The sequence below is a fragment of the Crocuta crocuta genome, unplaced genomic scaffold, assembly GCF_008692635.1.
Source record: "Crocuta crocuta isolate KB4526 unplaced genomic scaffold, BGI_CrCroc_1.0 scaffold395, whole genome shotgun sequence".
Lineage (NCBI taxonomy): Eukaryota > Metazoa > Chordata > Mammalia > Carnivora > Hyaenidae > Crocuta > Crocuta crocuta.
Window position 1 is genome coordinate 2586741 of NW_027532601.1, and position 23981 is coordinate 2610721.

Below are 23981 nucleotides of genomic sequence, written 5' to 3' on the forward strand. Positions count from 1 at the left end.
AAATAAAGCAAACAAACAATGCAGGAAAGATCTATAGGCTTGTCATAAGTGAGATTTTGGCCCTATGGGAAACAGGGATTTCTTTCTTAGGGCAAGGTTTTCTGAAACTTCACCCTACAGATAAAGCTATACTTTTTAATATGTTCTTGAGTATACTCCCACATGGAAAGAACGGCTGCTATACTAGGAGTGAGTTGACAGATGGATTCTGGGTTTGCTGGGGACTGAGCTTCACTTTTGAGGCCAGAATGAGCTTATATAGAAACTCACACTGCAAGAGGAAATGAACTTCTGGTGGGCAAAGTCCCCCATGGAAAGGAAGATGTATGGGACCAGGTCCATGGTGGAAGTTGGTAAAACAGGCCAAGTGTAACAAACAAACAAATGAACATAGTGGTGAAGATGAAGTGGCCCTAATTGCCCACATGGAAAGCATGTGTCCCAATAATGGTAGCAGCTACTTTATTAGGTAGGATGACTTCTGTAGCAAATAAGAAAACCCAAGGAGGGGAGGGTGCTTGGGTGGCTCAGTCGGTTAAGCCATCTGATCTTTGATTTCAGCTCAGGTCATGATTTCACAGTTCATGGGATCAAACCCCACATCAGGGTCTGTGCTGGGCATGGAGCCTGCTTAAGATTCTCTCTCCCCCTCTCTCCTTCTGCCCTTCCCCTGTTCACATGCACATGCTTTGTCTCTCAAAAAGAAAAGAAAAGAAAAAGGAAAGGAAAGGAAAGGAAAGAAAAGAAAACCCAACTTGAAATGGCTTACACAGTAAGAAAATTTTATTGATCACATAACAGGAAATCCCAACAAAGTATAGGACAACTTTAGCAGTTATTAATCTACCAGCTCAATGACCTCATTAAGAGACCAGGTTTTATTCTTTTTATCTTTCTGCTCTATCCAATTGAGTGTAACAACCTCGCCCTAGGAATCACAACAAGGTTGCAACAATACCATATAGGCTATCCAAATGCCAACATCCAGAAGAAGCGACAAGGATATCTTTTGTAGATATTTCCTAGCATATCTTTCCTCTTGTCTCATTGGCAAAAAAAAAAAAAAAAAAAAAAAAAAAAGTGAAGTCATACACTTACTAAATCAAGCACTAGTAAAGGAAATAAGATTATTACAATTGTTTTAGAGTAATAGAGATTTATTCTGGAGATGGAGTCGGGATTGCCTTTTCTAAAATATGGATAGCCGAATAAAATTGGAGTTCTGAGCGCAAGGAAGAAGGTTATTTGGTAGGCAACCAGTAATGTTTATTCCAACACCAGTCAACTAAGCTAGTGGTTGCTATAGACAATGTGATTCCAGAACTGCCAAATCACTTGATTACTTTTAAAAAGCTGGAACTTGATGTTTACATAAGATCTCCCAATTTTTAAATATTGGCAATGAATTTGAAACATTTTAAGACACTTTATGACCAAAATCATTCCAGCCAAATAAAGTAAATCTGTAGCCCAGAGATGTCCTGCAAACTACCAGTTTATAACTTCTGGTTTATGTTATAGATTTATGTAACTAAAACTTTCTCTACATAGAAAGTAAAGTTGCCATTAACTGAATTATATAAATTTCTGTGAAAATTTTAATTAATGCAGTTTTATTCACTTGCAGTAAACCTCAAATGACGTAGCAAATAAGGATTGCAAAAGATGATGTAGGAAAAAGATGTTCTGTAAATCAGAGAATGTTTATATGTTTTTGTTGTTAGGGTTCTAATGTGACAGGTTAATTGTTAAAACAATCAAGATGTTGCTAGTTATCTAATGAATAACATCTAATGAATTGAATATACAATTTTCTTCCATCCCTCTCAGTTTCCTGTAATTACTCAGGGTTTTTGTTTGTTCATTTGCTTGCTTTAATTAGAGGGTAAATTCCTTCTTACTAAATGAGAAAATCAAGATACTCAAAATATTTGAGGAAGAATTATTAAGAAAAAGGGGGTGTCAAGGAAAGTCACCTAATTAGACATTTTAGATTCATAGCTCTTTTTTAGTGTCTTCTTTCCCATAAGTGTGGAGGCTAGAAATCTGAAAGTCATACAAAGATTCTCAAGAGTATGTCTCTCTTGAAAATTTTTGTTTAATCTCAAAGTATAACACGAGTCAAGAAATGTTAACACCCTTGGGTATCAAGAGCAAATAATAGGTAAGAATATTTAGTAAGAAGTAAGTACACTTCTCTTCCATCCAGATTTTCCAGTCTTCCAAGCTAATCATTACCCACCAATCCTGCTTAGTTGTTGCTTCAGACTTTTGGATTGGAACCCTGAAAAAGACAAGTTCTTAAATGACCAACTCATTCTAAAAATTTAGATATTATGTAACCTTTGAACTTTTAAGAAATTAAAATAAATTCTGTGTCATCACACTTTCTATTTTATAGATTATTTGATAATCACAGTGAAGGGATGGAAACATGGAAAGGTAGGGAAAGAAAGTGAGGAAAACCTCACACTGGGATCCAAATATCCATCTGACTAATTGGTGTAATGTGGAGGAAGTGAGGAATCAATAGAATGTTTATGAGACATTGGGTGATTATTCTATGAGAAATGTCCTCTATCTCACTTCCATGGGATATATTTCTGAGAAAATGATGAATATTGGGATCATCATCACCTTCCAGCTAAAATTCTTCCATCTTCCTCTTGGGTTTGACCAAACTTAGAAGAAAGACATCTTAGCTCCTTTCCCATAGTCATATGGACACTGTTCTTAGTGAAAATCTTCCAGGAAGACATGGTTAGAACTTCTCTCCTTCATAGTAGGAGCGTGACAAGATTACAATAGTTTGGCTATTGACCTCTTACCTTAGGTGTTGACATTGTTTTATCCTTAAAAACAGTAGAGGGAAGCACTTTTGTGGCATGCTATATTAGGGACAAAAATAATAGTAGGCCATTAGAAATGCTATGCATTTCCAATCCATGGTATATTTATTTCCTAATTTAAATCATGCCTTACTTCCCCATCACTCATTTAAATTCTACCCAACTCTCAGGGTCTAGTTCAAATTCTAACCACCTAGTCAATGGGTCTTTCTCTTGACTTAATCAGACCCCATTCATTTCCCTTTTCACCACATTTTCTCATAAGTATGACTTGCTTTGGTGCAAAAAATATGTGAGGAATTAAGTGCTTTATATGGATATGACTAGTTTCACACTAAGCATGTAAACATTTCTGAAAAACATTTTAGTTCTTTCTCATTTACCCACAGCAGAGTACTAAGTACAAAGAAACAATGTGTTCAGTAATGACTCAAGTGAATGAATTATACTTTTTACTTTATAGTGTCTGACTTTTATTGCAAGTTTGCCTACATATGGTCTGTTTCTTAATATCCTACCTTCTATAGATGATTGTGGCTAATATAGGCCTTATTCTATCTATATATATTAAAAAGTAAAATATAATTTATAGTAAGATTTTATATTCTCCAAAATAAGCATCTAGAAACTATGCTTTGAGGAGACTGTTTACCTCCTATAGCTTTCATAGGAGGTAGATAGAACTTTTATCACTTCTTGATGATTATATAACAGTAGAACTATTTTTAACAATAAAAATTAATACCCATACTAATTTATAGATAGTAAGTAGGTCTTGCTTTCTCGGTTATACCTAGGTGCTACAATACCTCAGGTTGACCTAGGGAGCACATATGTTGAGAAGATTCTATAGATTTGGAGACACTGTTCACATTGAGCACAGAAGACATTTAAGGAATCATTAGTGACTGAGTGATACTTACAAGGAAAGAGGAAGATGTCACAGTTGTAGGTATCGGTGGCGGTGGAAAATCTGGCTTTGTAATTAGCTAGTGAAAAGGTAAAAAAAAAATTAATTCAAAGATGGGGCCTTGAAAATAAATGTGCTTGATGGGAAGGCTTAAATCATTTTTAGAAATGGGGAACTCATGATCCTGCCCATGAAAATAGCCTAAACCTGTACGTTCAAGTGCTTACATCTAGGTACACATATGCGGTTCAGTATGTGCTCAGTGCCAGTAGACAGATGATGATGGCACACTAGGAAGCAGATTTCTACTCTTCTTGTAATATGTTACCAACCTTTCAGACCACTGTAATTCAGATTTAGAGGTTAAATGTAGAAATATAATGGAGAAGCCCACCTTCTCATTTTTTTGCATTTTTCAAAGAGTTGTGCAGGAAAATCTATATTTTATATTAATAGTCACACAGATTTTAACGTTCTTCTAAGGAAATAATTGGGTATTGTAGGTTATGTCTCTTGCGAGTATTTCCTTGAGATTAGATTGGAAGTGATATTTAAGAGAGGTTGCTAACTCACAAAAGAAGCTGGAGGCTCATTGCCCTCTAGTGGCAGATCAGGTGTATCGAGCTTCATCTGAGTCATCTAAAATAATAATAATAATATCTTGAAATGATCAGTTTCCTAAGTTCAACTTCCAAATAAGCAGTCCTTTCAAGACATGGGAGATCAGAACTGAGATGACACAGAAAACCAGACAGGAAATCACAGTGGCCCAGCTGCTGCATTCTGCTATCACCAGAGCTATCAACATTCTGTTAGAAGCAGGTAAGTTTCCATCAAACATCACTGCCAATGGCATTGCTATTAACCAACCTCTGCTTGAATTTTAAACTTGCAGGACACAGCCATGGCTTTAATGGTTATACATATTTCATACACTGTCATACAAATATACATATCATTGTCTTTACTGGGACATTTGCAAAAGGAAAAGGAATCAACCTACAATTAATGGGAGAGAGAGAGAGAGAAGGAAATCTGGAGACCACTCTCTTTTTCTCTTTATTTATTTGCATTTGTGAACTTCAGCCAGCAGCCTCTGCATTTTAGGAAAACTCTTTTGGATTTAAGACAAAAGCAAAGGAAAATTTTCTGAATTTGTAGTTACAGAACCCCAAATTCTTGCTCCATACTAACTAGCAGACTGGATTTATGAAATAGTGCTGAGTAGGAATGATAGATAGGTGGTCAGGACGAGACAGTGAGAGAATCATGAACTGGGGCCCAAGGCAAGCACATTATAAACTATGGTTCACCTCTTGGGGTTTTACAGCCTTCACCATCTGTGGGTTCCTCTTCTGTTTGCGTGGCTTGGTGCCAGTGGTAGATGGTGGCCTGTATGTGAAAACATAACATATAAATTGACTTAGCAGTTCCTTCACCATGATGAGGACATTCAAGAGGAGTTTGCCAATTTCCTTTGCTTGTTGTATCATCTTTGGTCATTGACTGGCCTTCCTTCTGCTCTCTAAGACATTCTTTTTTTTTTTTAATGTTTTTTATTTATTTCTAGGAGAGAGAGAGAGACAGCGTGAGCAGGGGAGGGTCAGAAAGAGAGGGAGACACAGAATCTGAAACAGGCTCCAGGCTCTGAGCTGGCAGTCAGCACAGAGCCCGACGCGGGGCTCGAACCCACGAACCGCGAGATCATGACCTAAGCGAAAGCCGGACGCTTAACCCACTAAGCCACCCAGGCGCCCCTCTCTAAGACATTCTTAAGGTTTCTTTGTTCTGGAATTCATAATCACCACCCCTAGTTTTCTTTGTGATTCTCTCCAGAGCCCTGATTCCTAATAATGATGGTGTTGAACCAACATTTATATAAATTGTGTCATTTAATTAATGACTTATTTCATTCACTCAATTTTTAGGAAAACCCATTTATATGAATAAGTCAGTTTTGTTTTGTTTTTTTTTTAATGCTAGAAAGATACTATAGTGTCAAGACTATGTTTGAAAGACTAACCAATCTAGGGGCAAATCAAGATTCCACCAATTTACTTTGTAAGACTTTGAACATATTTGTTAACTTCCCTGAACCTTTGTTTCCACTTTAGAAAAAGTGTTCAGTGCCTGACTTTGCAAGGCTGTTTTAAGGATTAATATATGATACCTTTTCATTTATAAAACGCAACTAATAGTTACTACTTCACAACCCTCTCATGAAGATTAGAGATAATGAATGCAAAAAGACTTAGCACAGCACTGGTCATAAGAGAGCAACCAATAAATGTTACATATTTTATTCTTATAATGGATGTAAAATCCTTAATAATGAGAGTTATTATAACTCTTATTATTAACTATAAATACAGTGATAAACATAAAAAGACAACTCTTACTGTGAAGGATTTCCCAGTAAAATTGACACCCAGCATCTGTACTTATTTCACAGCATTTGAAGTAAACCACAATTAACGTTGAGAATTTGGGTCATATCCTTAAATTTAAAATAAATTAGAGGCCAAAAAGTCCCCAAAGCAAGAAAGAAGTCTACCTCTGGACTTTCTTCTGCTTTCGTCTGGTGCTTTGGTGCCAGATTACTATAGTAACCACCACAAATATGACAGCCACGGGGAACAGCACTCCGACCACAATGGAGAAGTCTGAGACAAAGAGAAGCAGAGCTGGTGAGGGCATGAGAAATTCACAAATATGCATCACTTTAGTCCTTATTTCTCTTCTTATCACAAATTCCATCTCCCCCCCCCCGAAAAAACACACGTTCCCTGGAAAATCTCTCATAGTCAGTAAAATAAAAATGCATTTTGATCATGAGTGTAGTAATGTTATGCAGCTGGAGGAAGTAAAGGGGAAATCCATATTAAACATTACATTTGAGGTAGGGCAAGCATCAGGCTCCTGAGAATTCTTAGAAGGAATGATTCTGTAACCAATGGAAAATGTAGGGTTGAGAGACCAGAGGGAATATGAAGGAAGAAGATGGAAGAAAAGGAGTGACACATTTTTCAAATTCGGCCTTGGAACCAAACCGAGAAAAAGAAATGGAAGCCCTGAGATCATATTCCTGTCAGGAGCAAAGAAAGAGTGACGACATGAAGACAAGAACTGAGAATGACATAAGTGAGTGTCTGTTCGTCCTACTGATATTGACTCTGGAGCAGAATGATTCCGGACAGAAAAGAGATTATGTGACCCTGCGAACCACAGAATGGTTTGAACAAATTTCCTGGATCTATATGGTGTTTTCTCTTTTTAATTACTGATCTAAGTCATGAATGCAGCTTCAACCTTCTGCTACCATAAGCATTAATTTTTTGTACAATAATCTGAAACTTTAGAGACCAGGAGGTATAAGTTTGAGGAGCAATGCAAACAGCTACTGCTTTCTTATTAGAGATCAGCAAAGCAATAATAAAATTAATTTTTGCAATAAAAATGCAAGAAAAATTCCCAAATGTGAACACTCATACATGCAGACAGAGGCAAAGATATCAGAAGCAGAATTTTAAGTAAGATAATAACAAGCATCTAATATTCTCCACCTGGCAAAACAATGCCTATCAAAAAGTCCAAAGGAAATAAAATTTTGAAGGACTTCTGTTGAACATAGATATATTCTGTTGAATATTTATTACACATTTACAATTCAATGTTACATTAAAATTGTAACTATTTTCAGAAGACTGACATGGTATAAGAGGAAATAAAGAGGAAATTGACTCTTTCACAAACACCCCTAATTTGAAAGGACATGGTCTGCAAAGAAAGCTGAGGTATAAGACAGATGAGAAGGATCATAATAGGAAGTAGGTATGCATCTGAGGATGGAAATAATTGAAGAGAAAATACATTGTTCTGTTTCTGGAAATGGTGGTCTGAGAAATTCAGACTAACTCTCTCAGTAAGAGCAACTAAGTCATTTTTGCCAAAAACAAATGTTATCAAAGTTATGGCAATATTAAAAAAAAAAATAGGGGAAGGGGCAACTGAGTGGCACAGTTGGTTAAGTGTCCGACTTTGGCTCAGGTCATGATCTCACGGATCGTGGGTTTGAGCCCCACGGTGGGCTCAGTGCTGACAGCTCAGAGCATAGAGCCTGCTTCGGATTCTGTGTCTCCCTCTCTCTCTGCCCCTCCCCTGCTCATACTCTGTCTCTCTCTGAAAAATAAACGTTAAAATTTTTAAATTAAAAAAATAGGGGAAAATGACCTTGGAAAGATTAGTGAGAGGGCAGGAACCCAGGAAGACAGAAAGGAAAATGACCCTGGTCTTGGAAGTTCAGAAATGAAGGAGGAAGGAATGAATGGTAAATTAACCAAGCATGAACCCTAATGTAAACTATGGCATTTGTGTGACAATTGTGTGTCACCAGTTGTGACAATGTACCACTCTGGTAGGGGATGTTGATAGTGAGGGAGGCTTTGTGTCAGGGAGGGGTGGAGAGCCAGAGAATACATGGGGATTTTCTGTACCTTCTGCTCAATTTTGCTGTGAACTCAAAGTGTTCCAAAAAGTAATGTCTATTTTTAAAAAATAAATAAATAACATGAATATTTTTATGACCACTAAAATAATATAAAATAAATATATAATCTCTAAATTAATAGAAAGAAAAATGAAATGATTAAAATCCTTAGTAAGTCCATAAAAAAAAAAAACAAGGAAGGAGAGAAAAAGGAACATAGAACCGGCAAAACAATAAAAATCATATAATATGATTGTAGATTACACCCAAGTATATCAGTAATTACCTTTAATTTAAATGGACTAAGTACTCTGGTTTAAAAAATATATGATAAGACTAAAATGTGAAGAATATGTATATTTCCACACTTTTCAAAAATAAGAGATAGACTTAAAACACAAGGCTTCAGAAAGAATGAAAGTAAAAGTATGGAGAAAATGTTATACCAACGCAAAAGAGACCAACAGAAATTTCGTACAGCTATATTAGTCTTCAAGAACTATAGACTTTAGGGGCACCTGGATAGCTCAGTCAGTTGAGCTTCCAACTTCAGCTCCAGGTCATGATCTCACGGTTCATGGGTTCGGGCCCTGCGTCTGGCTCTGTGCTGACAGCTCAGAGCCTGGAGGCTGCTTCAGATTCTGTGCCTCCCTTTCTCTCTGACCCTTCCTGCTCATTCTGTCTCTCTCTCTCTCAGAAATAAATAAAAAACATTAAAATAATTTTTAAAAAAGAACACCTAGTGTTTTTACTTTTAAAGGACCACCTAGATCAAAATTATTTTAAAGACATCATAGTAAAAGAGTGTCATACAAGTACAAGGATAAATAGGACCACCAGAAAAGAACAGATATCCCAGAAAGACACATATATGAACACTTGCTTTATTAGATCAGCGACACTATAGCTTTAGGGAAGGATGATCTATCATATGAATGATGATGTGACAATTGGGCATTAATCTGGGATAAAAATGAAATTAAACATTTGCATCAGACACAAAAGAATTTCAGGTAGATTAGAGACTTACATTTGAAAACAGAATGCAAAAATGCTTTTTAGAAGACAATATCCAGAATGAATTATGAATATATGTTCATAATTTCAGAGTAGGGAAAATTTCCTTAAAAAAAGACACACAAAGAAAAACGTAACAATCAAGAAAATGATGAAAAAATAGACTATATTGTAATTAAAAACTTCTGTTAATCACATAACACCACAAAGAGCATGAGAAAACTCAGAAGCAGGGAAGTTATTTTTAACATATATAACTGAAAACAGTTTGTATCAAAAATATAATATTAAAACATATACAAATTAATAAAAAGGTGGGGAGAGACAACGCACTAGAAATACAAACAAAAAGGCTTGAACAAATACTTCAAAGAAGATAAAATCCAAATGGCCAAAAGATAAGGAAATGTTCTATCATGCATATGAATAGTTATAAAAAGCAAAATTAAAAACCCAACATGCTGTCACTAACCCAGCAGAAGGGCTAAAATTTGCTGTCTGCCAATGGCAAATGGCTTAAAGGTTATGGAATAGGAATTTATACTCACTGCTGCTGGGAGTGTTAATTTGTACAACCACTCTGGAAACAGTTTGGTATGATATAGTTAAGTTAAATAGATTTGAATGTGGGGCGCCTAGGTGGCTCAGCCTGTTAAGCTTCCGACCTTGGATTTCAGCTCAGGTCATCATCTCAAGGTTCATGAGTTCAAGCTCCCCTTGGGGTCTGTGCTGACAGTGCAGAGCCTCCTTGTGATTCTCTGTTTCTCTCTCCCTTCCCTTCTCCCACTCATTCTCACTCAAAAATAAATAAGCATTTTTAAAACTGGATTTGAATGATAAAATTTATGGAAATTTTTTCTTAACATAGCCTTGAAGTATTCATAAAAGCAATAAAAAAGGAAATTGTCATATATATGTATATATGTATATGTATATAATGTTATATCAATTACATATATTACACCAATATATGACAAAATTGTGATATTATGCACAATAGCAAAAATAAACTAATTCCAGTTACACATAAGAATATGGATGATTTTGAAAACATAATACAGAGGAAAGGGTTAACCTTTAGAGGGAGAGAGGACATTAGGACAGGTATGGGGCCAAGGGAGATGCTGGGCTGCTGGCAATTCTCCATTCCTTGGCCCAGACTGTACTGTATAAATGTTGATTTTATAATTTACATTATATATATGGATATATATATTATATATTATATATATGGATATATATTTTAGTATAAATGTATATAAATAATATATGGAGTATATCTATTTATGTGTTTTTTGTATACATTTTACTAAGAAAGTGGCTTAATTATGTAAGCTTGAAAGCCCATGGTTATGTATGGTCATATTATAGAGCAGGGATCTTAACCTTTTATGTATCACAGATCATTTTGGAAATCTGATAAAACCTATAATTCCTTTCTTAAATGTTTTTAAATTCATTAATAAAATGCATAGGACTAAAAAGGAAGCCAATAATATTAGAATACAGCTATCAAAATATTATAAAACAATTTGTGATCTAGTTAAATATTTTCTTCTTTTTTAAGACCTAAATTATAAGATCTATTGGTAGATTAAAAACCACCATAATTTCAAATTAGAGGTACATATATGTGATATTTAAAAATTTATGTAGCTGTCAGCCCTTAACAGGTACAAAAAGATTGAGACCATACCATGCATATTTTCAGACCACAACACTATGAAACTTGAAATTAATCACAAGAAAAACTTTGGAAAGCCCTCAAATACTTGGAGGTTAAAGAATATCTTACTAAAGAATTAATGGGTTAACCAAGAGAAATTAAAGAAGAAATAAAAAATACATAGAAACAAATGAAAATGAAAACATGACAGTGCAAATTCTTTGGGATGCAGCAAAGACAATCCTAACAGGAAAATACATTACAATTCAGGCCTATCTCAAGAAGCAAAAAAGTTCCCAAATATACAATCTAACTTTACATCCAAAGGAGATAGAAAAGGAACAGCAAATAAAGACTAAAGTCAGCAGAAGAAGGGGAATAATAAAGATTAGAGCAGAAATAAATGGTATAAAAACAAACAAATGAACAAACAAAATACAGTAGAACAGATCAACAAAACTAAGAGCTGGTTCTTTGAAAGAATAAACAAAATTGATAAACTCCATAGCCAGACTTATCAAAAAGAAAACCCAGACAGATAAAATAACAAAAGAAAGAAGGGAGATCACAGCCAACACCACAGAAATACAAACAATTATAAGAGAATACTATGAAAAATTATATGCCAACAAACTGAGCAATTTGGAAAAATGGATCAATTCTTAGAGGCTCATGAACTACCAAAACTCAAACAGGAAGAAATAGAAAAATTTGAACAGACATATAGCCAGCAAAGAAATTGAATCAGTTATCAAAAGTCTCCCAACAAACAAGAGTCCTGAACCAGATGGCTTCCCAGAAGAATTCTACCAGACATTTAAAGCAGAGTTAATATGTATTCCTCTCAAACTGTCCCAAAAAATAGAAATGGAAGGAAAGCTTCCAAACTCATTTTATGAAGCCAACATTACCTTGATTCTATAACCAAACAAAGACCCACCTAAAGGAAAAATTACAGGCCAATATTCCTGACAGAATTGGATGCAAAAATTCTCAACAAGATACTAGCAAATTGAATTCAACAGTACATTAAAAGAATTATTCACCACAATCAAGTGGAATTTATTCCTGGGTTTCAGGTCTAGTTCAATATTCACAAATCAATCAATGTGATATACCACATTACAAAAAGAAAGGATAAGAACTATGTGAGCCTTTCAATAGATGCAGAAAAAGCATTTGACAAAATACAGCATCCTTTCTTGATAAAAAAAAAAACCCTCAAGAAAATAGGGATAGAAGGAACATAATTCAAAATCATAAAGACCATATATGAAAGATCACAGCTAATATCATCCTCAATGGGGAAAAACTAAGAGCTTTCACCTAAGATCAGGAACACAACAAAAAGGTTCATTGTCACCACTATTATTCAGCATAGCGTTGGAAGTCCTAGCCTCAGCAATCAGAAAACAAGAAGAAATAAGAAGCAACCAAATCAGCAAGAAGGAAGTCAAACTTTCACTCTTCACAGATGACATGATAATCTAGGCAGAAAACCCAAAAGACTTCAACAAAAACTGCTAGAACTGATCCATGAATTCAGCAAAATCATAGAATATAACACCATGTACAGAAATTGGTTGCATTTCTATACACCAATAGTGAAGCAGTAGAATGGGAAATCAAGAAACCAATCCTATCTATAATTACACCATAACCCATAAAATACCTAGGAATAAACCTAACCAAAGAGGTAAAAGATCTGTACACTGAAAACTTTAGAAAGGCTATGAAAGAAATTGAAGAAGACACACACAAAAAAATGAAAAAACATTCCATGCTTATGGGTTGGAAGAACAAGTATCATTAAAACATCTATATTATCCAAAACAATCTATACATTCAATGCAATCTCTAACCAAGTAACACCAGCATTTTTTCAGAGTTAGAACAAACAATTCTAAAATTTGTATGGAACCAGAAAAGACCCCAAATAGCCAAAGCAATGTTGAAAAAGAAAATCAAAGCTAGAGGCATCACAATTCTGAACTTCAAGCTATATTATAAAGCTATAATCATAAAGGCAGTATGGTACTGGTACAAAAACAGAGATCAGTGGAACAGAATAGAGAACCCAGAAATGGATCCATAAATGCATGGCCAATTCATTTTCAATGAAACAGAAAAAAATATCCAATGGAAAAAAAGACAGTCTCTTTAGCAAGTGATGCTGCGAAAACCGAATCGTGACATACAGAATGAAGCTGGACCACTTTCCTATACATACACAAAAATAAATTCAAAATGATTGGAAGACCCAAATGTGAGACAGAAACCATCAAAATCCTACAGGAGAAAGTAGGCAGCAATCTCTTTGACCACAGCGACTTCTTATAAGACAAGTCTCCGCAGGCAAGGGAAACAAAAGCAAAAATGAACTATTGGGACCTCCTCAAGATAAAAAGTCTCTGCACAGCAAAGGAAACAATCAACAAAACTAAAAGGCAACTGATAGAATGGGAGAAAATATTTGCAAATGACATATCAGATAAAGGGTTAGTATCCAAAATCTACAAAGAACTTATCAAACTCAACACCCAAAAAACAAATAATCCAGTGAAGAAATGTGCAGAAGACATGAATAGACACATCTCCAAAGAAGACATCCAGATGGCGAACAGACACATGAAAAGATGCTCAACATCACTCATCATCAGGGAAATCAAAATCACAATGAAATGCCACTTCACACCTGTCCAAATGGCTAAAATTAACAACTTAGGCAAAAACCAATGTTGGGGAGGATATGGAGAAAGGGAAACTCTTTTGCAGTGTTGGTGGGAATGCAAACTGGTGTAGTTTTAGTCATTCTGAGAAACAATATGGAGGTTTCTCAAAAAATTAAAAGTAGAACTACCTATAACCCAGCAATTGGACTACTAATACTTATCCAAAGGATACAAAAATGTTGATTCATAGGGGCACACGCATCCCAATGTTTATAGCAGTGTTATCAACAATAGCCAAAATATGGAAAGAGCCCAAATGTCCATCAACTGATAAATGTATAAAGAAGATGTGGACACACACACACACACACACACATATACACACAACAGAATATTATTCAGTGATCAGAAAAGAATCAAATTGCATGGATGGAACTAGAGTGTATTATGCTAAGCAAAATAAATCGGTCAGAGAAAGACAAACATCATATGATTTCACTCATATATGGGGTTTGAGAAACACAACAGATGAACATAGGGGAAGGAAAAGGAAAAATAAGATAAAAACAGAGAGGGAAGCAAGCCATAAGAGACTCTTAATAATAGAGAACAAATTGAGGGTCGCTGGAAGGGAAATGGTGGGGGAATGGGCTAGATGGAGGATGGGCATTAAAGAGGGCACTTGTTGGGATGACCAATGGGTATTATATGTAAGTGATGAATAACTGCATTCTACTGCTGAAACCAATACTGCACTGTGTTAACTAACTTGAATTTAAATAAATAATTTAAAAAAATAAGATTTGTGTTGCAACTGCAATATGATACAAAAATATGTATAATTTGGGGCACCTGGGTAGTTCAGTCAGTTATGCATCTGACTTCGGCTCAGGTCATGATCTCACAGATCATGGGGTCGAGCCCTGTGTTGGGCTCTGTGCTGACAGCTAGCTTAGAGTCTGGAGCCTGCTTCAGATTCTGTATTTCCCTCTCTCTTTGACCCTCCCCTACTCATGCAGCCTCTCTCTCTCTTTCAGAAATAAATAAAACATTAAAAAAATAAAAATAAAAATAATGTATAATTTGTATGGTTGACAAAATCATGAGAACTATTAATACCACAGTGGTTTGTTGCTTTACATCTCTGTAATTGTAGAAAATTCTAAATTCTAGTTAGAATTTAATGAAAATAGAAATGTAATTTTTATCATTCAGGTTTAGATGAGAAGCCTGGATATCATGAAAACTATCCACTGGGATCTGTCCTTTTCGTGACAGGACACTTTCCTGAATTAGAGGACTTTCCTCAGTCTGGTGGAGGTTTACCTTGATGGTTGGGTCAGAGGTTGTGCCAGAAATGGAAACAAAAAGAAAACAGAAAGAAAACCTGATGGATAAAGTTGAATCTTGACACAGTGGTTTTAAAGAGTAGAATAAGTGATTCAGAGAAAAACCTCCCCAATTGTATCATGAACCACTCCAGCTGCCTCCTTGATTCCTTTAAGATATAAATTTGATGTAATATAATGTTTCTTTGCATCACCAGTCCTAGATTTAAAGTTTTGAAGAAATACTTTAACAGTGTGTGTTGGAATTGATTCTATTTTATTGGATGATGTGTAACTAAGGAGAAAAAAGCATAAAAATATAAAAAGATTAGGTTTAAAATAATATGTAGAGGTAGAGTACACATAGAATATATGCTTTCAGAAAATAAAACTATAAAGATAATAAGGCCACCTCATCAAGATATTTGATACAAATAATTTACATCTCTGAATTAGAAACCAAAAAAGTGGAACAGAATCCATTTTTAAATCTGTAATAATAGAAACATTCCTTGAATGGAAGAATCAAATCCTCACTTTGAAAGACCTCAATGGCAAACAATCAAAATTATAAAAAGAAAACAGCACCCAGGCTGGCATAATGACTGGTTTTCATTAAGTAGCAATTGTAAAAACATTTAAGGGGAAATAAACTAATTATTTTTAAAGGGTTATTTAACAACACCAACAAACAAAATAAGGGTAACCTCAGTTTTTGAACTTTGAATATCAGTATCCACTTCTCAAGAGTCATGATGTTAAAACTGTGAGTCAAAAAATCTAATCCAATCCTACCTGCTATTCATGTTTTCTATTTAGGAACAGAGTTAAGTCCTTATAAATGCTAAGTTTCATGTAAGAAGAAAGAAGAAATTACTAATGGAAGTGATTTAGCAAATCAAGAGAAGAAACAAAACACAATTCAATGAGAGGGAAGTCATCATTTAAAAGGATTTTTAGTGAGTGATGAAACCATTAAAGAATTTTCTAATTAAAGTAGTTGATTATGTTTATGCATCCAAATACCAGATGACACATCCTAAAATGTGTATGTATGTGCATGTATAGATACATGTAATAATATATTTATTATTTAGATATATATGTAATAAAACCATGAGCACTAGAAAAATACAGTAGAATTTTTGGAAATTGCAAAAAGAAAGTAAAGGAATTTAGGTGAACAGAAACAGAGTAAATTATAGCTCAAAGCATCAAAAGTAAATGCTATTCTTTCTTGGGAAGTCTAGCAAAGAACCAGCAAGTTTAAAAAAAAAAAAAAAAGCCCAAACATTAGATGTAGATGCCATTTTTTCTTGGGAAGCCATCAGAGAGTCTGAACTTGGGACAGATGGTTTGTTCAGGCCCATCCCCAACTGCATCCCCATCCCTTGTGTATTCAGAGCAATAGTGGGCTTTGTCTTGGACAAAGATCCGAGAACTGCTCTCTAGATGCAGTGAGGGTTGCAAGAGCCTGAGGAGTAGAATGGAGGCTAACTGCAGATACCAACAGTAGATGAGACAGAGAAAGGAGGATCAAGGAAAGAACATGGAGGAAAAGCAGCTCTCTCAGGAAGTAAATTCAATGAAGAACTCTCTCCTGGGCCAAGTACTCTTCACCATGGTGACTGGAGGTGAGAATTCCCCACCCTGGCTGCTTTCCATGCCAAAGTCCTAGAGGCAGGTCTCTCTGTCTACTGATAGAGCTCACAGCCAGATGTCCCATCTGGAGAGGAATTGGTAGGTACAAGTGCAAAAACACACAAAAAAAACCCATACAAGTTCATTCAAGTCAGCCTAATCCCACATTCAACAAGGGTCTCATATCCTGAAGAAAAAACAGCACAATGAAATAAAAGACAAGGTGAAAAGCAAATCAATCAAACTCGAAAGAAATAGAGATGATTCAAAGAACAGAATTGAATCTACAAAAATAATCTAAGGCCGATTTTTAGAGTTTGATGAGGATCTTATACCTATGCACTAAGTCAAAGATGTTATCAAAATAGAATAGTCATAAAGCAAGAAAATATGGGAAATTAAAATAAGATTACAAACTTAAAATTTGAGGAAATCTTTTTGTATGTCAGGTAGAAGCATAAGGATGTAGAAAATATGATTAAAAAGTTGTTAGAGACCTTGAAGATTAATATTGTAGATTCAATATTTACAGAACAAGAATTCCAAGAAAAGAGAAAAAAGGCAATGAAATCTAATGTACTACAAAATACAAGCTCAGAAGAGGAGAGCAAGATGCGTAATGTTACCTACGGAAGACCACTGTGGAGTCATCACAGTCAGGGGGGGCCCATCCTTCTTTGCACTGACACTGGAGTTCGTGGTCACACACCTAGATGATCAGTGATCCTGTTAGTTTCCTCGCTAGGCTGACCACCAACCCAAGAGGCCTGTTCATCCCTTCAGAAGAAGGACTAACCCCTGTTCTGCAGACATCCAACTATCTACATAACATATGAATCCACCATAGAAATGTCGATACCAGGTTCTTGGAAGAAACTTTTTTCATTGAACCAAACTTCTGAGCAGTTAGGCAAACTTAGTATCATTTAATGCTGAAACGTTACTTTAGCATCATCCAGACTGACCTGAATTTACAGAAGATTCAGCGAACTTGGGGAAACATTTTCAAAACTTACAGCATGTCCTTTGCACTTGGAGGAGCAATTGGTTGATTTGTAGGCTCTTTCGATATCCACGCATTCTGCATTAATGCAGACCTGAAAGTGGTGTGGAAAACATCAAGTTCACATCAATCCCCAGTGGCTTCAGTTCTGCAAATTGCTCAGTCTTTGGAATTTACTCTTATATTACTAGCCACTACTATTGTCATCAAAGTTGCCTTTTTAAGAATTTTTAAAATTATGTTTATTTATTTTGAAAGAGAGAGAGCGCAAGTGGGGGAGGGGTGGAGAGAGAGGGAGTCACAGAATCTGAAGCAGGCTCCATGCTCCAAGCTATCAGCACAGAGCCCGATGAAGGGCTTGAACCCACAAGCCATGAGATCATGACGTGAGCTGAAGTCGGACGCTTGACCAACTGAGCTACCCAGGCGCCCCCCAACTAACCTTTTTATTAAGGCAATCACAACATTCTTTTGAAAATAAGAAGATGGGATCTAGATAATACTGATTTTAAAAAATTTAGAAAGTTCTCTAAAGAATATTTGCTTATTTCATTTCATTCCTCATGGGTCATTCTGTTAATCTACTTCAGTCCACTCCTGAGATTAATATTTAGCACTGAGCAAAGCATTGCACGTGATACAAGGCACCCATTCCACACAAAAATATTATGGAGAACATGTTAATATCATATCATCTGGAAAGTAAAGTAATTATCATTTATGTAAAAATCAATAGTATTTTTATTATTCTCTTTATTATTATCAGAATGGCTTATAATTTATTGAGATGCTACTGATTTGGGGGCAATAAAATTTACCTAGGTTTAATGATCTAGTACTAAGCACATGATAGTTACTTCTTAAATAATATGAAAGGAGGAAGACAAGCATGCATAAATGAATGGCGTAAGTACTGCTTTTAAAACTGTCCTCCATGGAACAGAAGGAAGCCATGAGAAGCAAACAACACAAAAAACAAGACATAAGAACATTTTGATTAAAAGCTACATTTTCAACTTACTTTCCTGTTTCCACACTTAGTTCCATTAGCTACCATGTCTATTTCTTGACTGCTGTCTTCTGGATCAAATGTTTTACACGTCAGGAACGTTATTATATGTCCTCTCCAGAGCACATTATCTGACCCACCTTGACAGAACAACTTCCCACACATGGCATCACTGAGGAAAAGACAAAATTTTCTGCAGTTAAAATACGAGGATCCAAATTGCAGGTTTATACAAATGTAACACATCTCCCTGACTATCAATATTTAATGAATGGTATTTCTCCCTATAGCAGAGATTCCTGGTTCTCCTTTATATCAAATTTCCCCTTGTTCTTCAATAATAGAACTACCAAATATTAATAAGGCACATTGTTGCTCAAAAACAAAACAAAACAAAACAAACCCCTAATTTCCCAGATTCCCAGGCAACTAATTTTGGCCAATTGCCTAAGTTCTGGCCAAAGGGAAGAAAGCAGACTCTTTATGTGCAAATTCTTGAAGGTGTCCTTACATCAAGGAATGTGTCCTATTCCTTTTTTTTTTTTTGGCATATTGGAATGTAATGGCTGGAGCTGGAGAAATCATGACAGGCCAAAAAAAAAAACACTTGGGAATGAAGGTCATTTTCAACATAAAAGGAGAATGGACTTGTAACATCATGGAGTTCACACAGAGAGTCAGTTTCTATCTTGTTTCAGCTAAGATACTTTTTTTTACATTTATTAATTTATTTGGAGAGAGACAGAGACAGTATGAGCAGGGGAGGGGCAGAGAGAGAGAGAGAGAGAGAGAGAGAATCCCAAGCAGGCTCTGAGCTATCAGCACAGTACTGGATGAGGGGCTTGAACTCACAAACTGCGAGATCATGACCTGAGCAGAAACCAAGAGTCAGACGCTTAATGGACTGAGCCATCCAGGCATCCTAAGGTTACTTTTTACTTTTATGAATTGCACAGAATAATTTTCCCAACTATAGCTGTGTCTATCTAAGGCTGAGCCTTGAGTGACATTCACTAAAACTATTCACTTACTCCCAAAGTGAATAAAGTCAACACCAATAAAATTCGAGTCAATTGCTTTGGGCAGAATTCAGAGGAAGTCTCAGAGAAACGATTCTGAGAGTGACAGAATCAGATTCTTCTGAGGCTTCTGGTGGCTGTTAGGAAATGTGACAGAGGAGTGGAGAAAGGTATCCATTCTCTCCAAAACTGAGAAGGTGTCTTCTTGAGTCACTTTATACAGAAGGCTCTAGAGCACAGAGAATTTCAGGCTTACTCTCCACTGCAGTCAATGACTATTCAAAAGTGACCAGGACATCAGGTCATGGAATGAATGACACATTTGTGCCTCTAGTTGCAGAAATGACCTGGGGCCTATACGGTTATACAGGACAATAGTGTGTGTACATGCTACATAGGGGAATGGAGCTACTCTGCTCCCTTTCCCACTCACTATCTCACAAACCGCATACTGGTCTCCCCAAAACATATACACATTTCCTTTTACATAACTGTTTTCCCTTTAGAATCCGTCCTGATTTCTTATAAAGAAGAGACCACAGGATATTATTATCCTTTAGGCTCAGACCCCCAAGAGATAATACTTCGTCATCGAGTTTGGTAATATTTATCATCTAGAACAACTATTGTTTAATAGAAAAGCTTTGAGAAATGTTAACCTTGTTCAATCTCTTGCTTGGTATGAATTACTTAGTATGTATAAAATCTGGAGCAGGTACTAAGTTTAATCTATGCTAATTTCAATTTTAAAAGTCATCTTAAAATTTTGGAATAAAAAAATCTAATACAAAAATCTCAACTCCTGGGGCACCTGGGTGGTTAAGCGTCAGGCTCTTGATTTTGGCTCAGGTCATGATCTCGCGGTTCATGACTTTGAGACCCACATCAGGGATGCCCATTGATTATGACATTCTAGAACTTTGCTTTCCCCAGAATATCAATACAAAAAGTAAAACAAATTCTTCAGGTGAATTGTCAATCTTTTCTCTTACCGTATTTTTTGTTTCTGTAATACCACAGCAAGTTTAAATAAAACTATATAAGCATTATATTAGTTATTCCTCTGTGTAGATCAATATCTCTGCTCCTTGAATCATAATGAAAGACCTAGATGGAAAAGCACCTAAGGAATACTGGAAAAACCATGAATAATAGATTTCCAGCCAGGCCTACTCACTGCTGCATGCCTCATCCAAACATTCACTCTATGTAACAATTGTACTCAATGTCATCTGAAGCACCTGCCAGAGGGACTGGAAAAAAGAGATCATTTCTTATTTGTCTTTTAAAACTCAGTCCCTAGCCTAAAACCATAGCACATAATAGTCACCCAATGAATGCGTATCAAATGGATGATGTCTAAGTTCACTTTGTCTTTAATTGGAATGAATCAGAATGTGCCTCTGGGAGAGAGTGATTTCCCTAATCTGTGGAGCAGGAAGATTCAAACAACAGGGCCACTTACGCTGCTTTGCAGGGAATGTGTGTGTCGTCCACTTTGCGACAGTACCCATACTTTGACCCACCTTCATTCTTGCTGTAACACGATTTATCTGCAACGTTGGTCCCTGGAACCAGGCATGGTCAGCAGGGACATATTAGAAAATAAAAGAGAGAAGAGGTTCAGTTCAGAGAGGGAGGAGGTCAACTCCCATTGACCGTTGTCAGAAATACAGGCTGCAATAATTTGTTATTGAGAAAGCTGGTTAGAATTTAAAATAATCTTTTAAGTATTTAATTTCTGAATAACGTTCATCTAAATATGTGGAAATATGGCTGACTTGCTGTAGATTAAGAAAAATCCATCAAAATATGAAGATTAATTAAGAGAGCCACAATCATTATATTAACAGCCCACAGACATTGGAATGCTCTCCTGGTAATATTTGCTACTGTTACCATTTCTTACAATGCTTAGTCAAACTGTTTTGTGCATCACACATTTCATTTCTCATGTAATCTTTCAGCTCCATCAGATGAGCAACAGAATACAGTGGTTCAGGGCTCAGGAGCTAAGTTGCTGCTGTGTGACCTTGGCCAAGTGCCTTAACCTTTGGGTTTTTCTGTAACTCAAATCATTTTAAACGACCTTCATGTTTCAATGTCCAAGGTGATAAAATAAGTTTTATCACCGTATTTTCTTAATCGTTTGGTCTTAGTAACATTTATAGGATCCTTGTTATTTAATAAAATATCTAGCCTGAAAAAAGTGAATAATTAGACATGGATAATAAGGAAAAGCAAATTCCTAATCCCAAGCTTCAGAGCTCTTGCTGCTAATATTGTGGAATATATCATTCATACACTTCCCAATTAACAATATGCTTGTCCTTTCCCCAGTCACTATATATTCTTCAGTATCATGTCTAAAAACTTGCATTGGATAAGTACTATATAATTTATTTTGACTAATGCTTATTCTTGGACTTTGAGATGTTTTCCAATTATCCATTATGATTTTTTAAAGTGCTAGCTGAAAATCATTTATAAACAAATATTCCTGAATACAATTGCTAGGGAAAGGAGTGCATTGTCTTTTTAGATTGTACACATATTTTTCCAATTCTTCCTGGGAAGACTATGCTAACTCATGTTCTTACCAGACTATAAAACTAGGTATTTTATCACTGCTTTACTGACACTGAGCCTCCTTTGCCAATTTGTCAAATGTCGAAGGAATCAACTTTTCATTCATATTTCTTACTATAGTTAGGTATCCTGACACATGAATGTGTCAGTACTTCATATTTCTTGCTAGTGAGTTAAAATGATTTTCATGTTCTTTAGATGTTTGTCCTTCTTTATGACAAATTGCATGTTAATGCCCGGGTCACATTTTTAATACTTGGAACTGCAACTGATTTATAGAAATGATTTGATATTGGGGCACCTGGGTGGCTCAGTCAGCTGTGTCCAACTTTGGCTCAGGTCATGATCTCATGCTTCGTGGGTTTGAGCCCTGCATCAGGCTCTGTGCTGCCAGCTAGCTCAGAGCCTGGAGCCTGCTTCAGATTCTGTATCTCCCTCTCTCTCTGACCCTCCCCTGCTCATGCTGTCTCTCTCTCTCTCTCAGAAATAATAAATGAAATATTAAAAAATTAAAAAAAAAGAAATAATTTGATATTGAATAGTGATCTCAAGACCTCCTTATTTTGCTATAGACTTTTCAAACTTTAAAAATTAATTTGAAATAAATTGATGAGCCCTTATGAATTACAAAATTTGGAGTTTTATTTAGCCAAATCTGCTTCTCTGGTCTTTTATAAGGGCTGCTTCTAAATGTGTTATTTAAAGATCTTCCCTGTTCCAATATCAGATAAATATATTCCACATTGGGTCAATAATTTTGAACATTTACTAAAGTCAGAGAGTGTGTTAGGACCTACTGGGAACACAGCTGTGAACAAAATACATGGTGTCCAGGTACTGGGAAATTTACAGATTTGTAGGGGAGGCAGATAGCGAAGGGTCAGGCAAAAGGACCATGTAAAAGTATTTATTGCAGAGATTTATCGCCAGATACTAAAGGGGATTCTCAGACCTTCACCTGTGTGCTGAAGTTTCCTTTCCCAGGTTTCTGTTATATACTGAAGTGAGTCAAGGAAGCCATCTTTCTTTAACCTGCAAAATCATCTCTGTGTCCATCTGTAATTTAGCATTTGCGTCTGCCTGACTTGTAATCAGGAGGCTTGCTGAGGCCAGATTCCAGGGGTCAGCGCATTTCCTGATGTACCAGTCTTATCAAGCATTCTCAAACTGTGTCTCAGCCCCCCTTGCCTGATCCAAAGGGTTTTGTTTAGGAGTTTTTCTAAGTTCTAGTCCATGTATTTCCCAGGTTTCTTTTTCTTTTTCTTTTTTTTTTTTTACTGAATATATTGTAAATCAGTGATTGCTGTTGCTTTCCTTTACCTTGTTTTATGTATATTTTTAGGGATTATGAAAAGTTGTGGCATGTGACAGCCCTCTTCAAGTATTTTTAGGAATATGTATTTTCTGTTTAAAAAAGTCTTTCAGCCACTTAGGTAAGAATCTGGAGGTGTTGCAGAGGAGGGCATGAAAATTAAATATACAGGCACAATGGACATTATATGCAGGATGTCCAAAGAATTTATATCTTTAAAATTGTCTTTCTGATCAGTCTGTTTGGCACAGCTAAAGTTTTAATTTATAGTTTTGGAGATTGTTAATTTATGCTTTTATTTTCAGCTTATTTTTTATGGTGTAATCAGAGACTATGTCTTCTAAAATCCCGGTATTAATGGACAAAATGAACATTTAAGAGATTTTGGCTCTCCCAAATTGCTCCTCTGCATTCCCACAGCCCTTCTTCTCTTTTCTCTCCCTTTCCTTGTACTCTGCCTCTCTCCCAGCACCCTTGCCA

At 35.9% G+C, this 23981-nt stretch overlaps 1 protein-coding gene across 6 annotated transcripts in view; it reads right to left on the reverse strand.

Moving 5' to 3' along the window:
* Positions 1-2076: 2076 nt before the first annotated feature.
* ADAM28 (ADAM metallopeptidase domain 28) overlaps positions 2077-23981 on the reverse strand; it is a 67531-nt gene continuing 45626 nt past the window's right edge. For 3 of the 6 annotated variants that reach the window (XM_077780129.1, XM_077780127.1, XM_077780132.1), the window contains 10 exons: positions 21066-21168; positions 18594-18753; positions 17586-17666; positions 17200-17278; positions 6314-6422; positions 5073-5151; positions 4333-4398; positions 3773-3838; positions 2829-2888; positions 2077-2284 (listed from right to left, as the gene is read on the reverse strand). In XM_077780129.1, coding sequence (XP_077636255.1) covers positions 2264-2284; positions 2829-2888; positions 3773-3838; positions 4333-4398; positions 5073-5151; positions 6314-6422; positions 17200-17278; positions 17586-17666; positions 18594-18753; positions 21066-21168 — 824 coding nt within the window. In that variant the 3' untranslated portion in view covers positions 2077-2263. Of the gene's footprint in view, positions 2285-2828; positions 2889-3772; positions 3839-4332; positions 4399-5072; positions 5152-6313; positions 6423-17195; positions 17279-17585; positions 17667-18593; positions 18754-21065; positions 21169-23981 lie in introns of those variants that run through there. The other 3 variants (XM_077780128.1, XM_077780130.1, XM_077780131.1) reach the window with 3 other exon arrangements.